This window comes from Palaemon carinicauda, chromosome 38 (assembly GCF_036898095.1).
Source record: "Palaemon carinicauda isolate YSFRI2023 chromosome 38, ASM3689809v2, whole genome shotgun sequence".
Taxonomy (NCBI): Eukaryota; Metazoa; Arthropoda; class Malacostraca; order Decapoda; family Palaemonidae; genus Palaemon; species Palaemon carinicauda.
Window position 1 is genome coordinate 64,348,943 of NC_090762.1, and position 3,024 is coordinate 64,351,966.

Consider the following 3,024-nt stretch of genomic DNA (forward strand, 5'->3'; position numbering starts at 1 on the left):
CACACATGCAAATGCACAGATACATACACATACACACTTCTCCCTTCCTCACTCTTTCATTTACATTTTTTTATGGAATTTGAGACTATAATATTTATCTGCATTTTAAGTAATCACCAACAACTCATCAGTCATTTCTGTCTTATATATGCGTATCTTACTGCAGCTTAGGGTTGTAAACGTCATTATTTTCGGCATATATGACTTTATTTTTAGTTTCTTAATTTGTAGTTAAAATGTCGTTTTTAATAGATATCATAATTAATAGATAATTCAAACATCAAACTCTTTCTATTGCACGAATATAAACAAAATAATGAAATTTACAAAATTCTTAAATATAACAATGCACCATACCTACAAATTTCCAAATACAAATTTCATTGTTTGTTCGAGCAGACTGGTAGCACAGTGACAGATGCAATCTCTAATTAACAACAATGATCAGGCACACACACACACACACACACACACACACACACACACACACATATATATATATATATATATATATATATATATATATATATATATATATATTTATATATGTGTGTATATAGAAATATCCAAAACACTATGCATGGGATCAAGTATAAAATACAGATTTGTTAAGTCAACGGATAAGGCCCTATAAAAACTTTCCGCAGAGATAATTGTTCTAACTAAAACTTTTGTGTAGAAAATGTTCTAAGAAAGGCCAATAGACAGCAATGTAATGTACATGTGAACGACCGGCCCTGTTGATCGTCAGATTAAGATCTATGCAAAGAAGGGAAACAATTCAGTTTGAATAGTATGATCCTTCTATCCTTTCTGGTTTAGAGGTATGTATACCAAATCAGGTCAGAATAGGGAAAGGTTTTGGTAAAGCCTACTGTATTCTCTTAATCCAGTGATATCAGCTAATCTCCTTTCGATTATTACCATGTCTTCACGACCCAAAGAAAACTGCTTGCCGACCCCAGGGTTGGGAACCCCTGCCCTAGAGACTTGGACATATATACATATGATCAGCGCCCAAGCCCTCTCTCCATCAAGGTAGGACCAGGAAGGGTCACAATATGGTGGCTGATGATTCAGCGGGTCTCGAACCCCAGTCCAGCAGATCTTCAGCAAGGGACGTTTTCAATGAACTACCACAATATAATCTTAATTGGATGAATGTTTGAACTATAGAGACCAATATTAGGGTGAACATAGTATCTCTATCTTACCCAGCCGAGAAAGAAGAGGAGAAAAAGGAGCTCTTGAGGGATAGAATGTTTGAAGAGTCTGGGAAAACGGAGATAGAGATAGAGTTCCAAAGCTTGGTAGTAATGAAAGAATTCGTGATCTAAACTTACGAATCAAGGTTACTGAATATTCAGCTTTTTGTAGATGTTCTCAAATGAGTACCCATCTTATTCATTGTGAAAAATAAGTGTATTTTAAGTTTACCTATATATTTGTTATCATCATTTTTTATTTTGTTTTAATATTATTGTTTATATACTAGTATTCCTATAATTTTCCCTAAACAAATTATTAGTAAGTTCTTAATATGATCCTATGACTTTACCACAATGACATCTCCATGACCTTTTCTCAGATCAAGCCAGGGTCAACTTGCGCAGTCTTTGGTCTTGGGGCTGTTGGTCTGGGCGCAGTTATGGGGTGCAAGCGCCAAGGAGCAGGAAAGATCTTCGGTGTTGATATCAACAACGATAAAAAGGAAATCGGTTAGTTTTTGTATTTGATCTAGAGTTCTAGACCCTAAAGCTTTTAAAGTTATAATTCATAATTTCTTATGTATATTTATACATCCATACTATATACAGTATATACATTATATATACAGAAAGAGAGAGAGAGAGAGAGAGAGAGAGAGAGAGAGAGAGAGAGACTTGCTCTTTATTATGTAAGGTATATATATATATATATATATATACAGTATATATATATATATATATATATATACATACATATATATATACATATATATATATATATATATATATATATATATATATATATATATATATATATATATATATATATGTGTGTGTGTGTGTGTATGTGTGTGTGTATATATATGTGTGTGTGCCCTGCAGTGGATGAGAAACAGATGCATTTGTTGTATATATATATATATATATATATATATATATATATATATATATATATATATATATATATATATATATATATATATATATATATATATATAAACTTCCTGGTGCTTTTTCCTTTCAGCCAAGACCTTCGGCGTGACGGACTTCGTGAACCCCACCGAGCACCAAAAGCCCATCGACCAGGTTCTGATGGACCTGACTCAGCAGGTGGGCTGTGACTACACCTTCGAGTGCATTGGCAATGTGGGCGTCATCCAATCCGCCCTGGCCGCCTGTCGCGTGGGCGAGGGCCAGTGCGTAGTCATAGGGGTTCCTCCCTCCGGTACTAACATTGTTGTTGATCCTATGCAACTGCTCTTCGGCAGGGTCCTCACAGGATGTTTCTTCGGAGGTGAGTTACACCGTCTTGGTTTCTTCATTCTGTCAAGTCGGATTAAAGCAAAGATAAAAGAGAAAGGTTAATGCACAATAAGGAAACTCACAATCAATGATAATGATATAGAGGATAATAAAAAGGTGAATTGTGATAATGAGTTGTATTAAAAGTAAACTCAAAAGATGAATAATGATGATAGTTGTAGTAAAAGTGAACTCAAAAGATGGATAATGTTGATAGTTGTATTAAAAGTAAACCCAAAAGATGAATAGTAGTGATAGAAGTAGTAAAAGTAAACTCAAAAGATGGATAATGTTGATAGTTGTAGTAAAAGTAAACTCAAAAGATGAATAATGATAATAGTTGTAGTAAAAGTAAACTCAAAAGATCAATAGTGGTGATAGTTGTAGTAAAAGTAAACTCAAAAGATGAATAATGATGTTAGTTGTAGTAAAAGTAAACTCAAAAGATCAATAGTGGTGATAGTTATAGTAAAAGTAAACTCAAAAGATGAATAATGATGTTAGTTGTAGTAAA

The 3,024-nt window shown here is 33.4% G+C and overlaps 1 protein-coding gene across 1 annotated transcript in view; it reads left to right on the forward strand.

Annotated features, from left to right (window-relative positions):
* The first annotated feature begins 1,558 nt into the window (after nt 1–1,558).
* The window catches only part of LOC137630690 (alcohol dehydrogenase class-3-like), a 4,576-nt gene continuing 3,110 nt past the window's right edge, over nt 1,559–3,024 (forward strand). The window contains exons 1-2 of the mRNA XM_068362322.1: nt 1,559–1,718; nt 2,233–2,502. Coding sequence (XP_068218423.1) covers nt 1,574–1,718; nt 2,233–2,502 — 415 coding nt within the window. The 5' untranslated portion in view covers nt 1,559–1,573. The remainder of the gene's footprint in view (nt 1,719–2,232; nt 2,503–3,024) is intronic.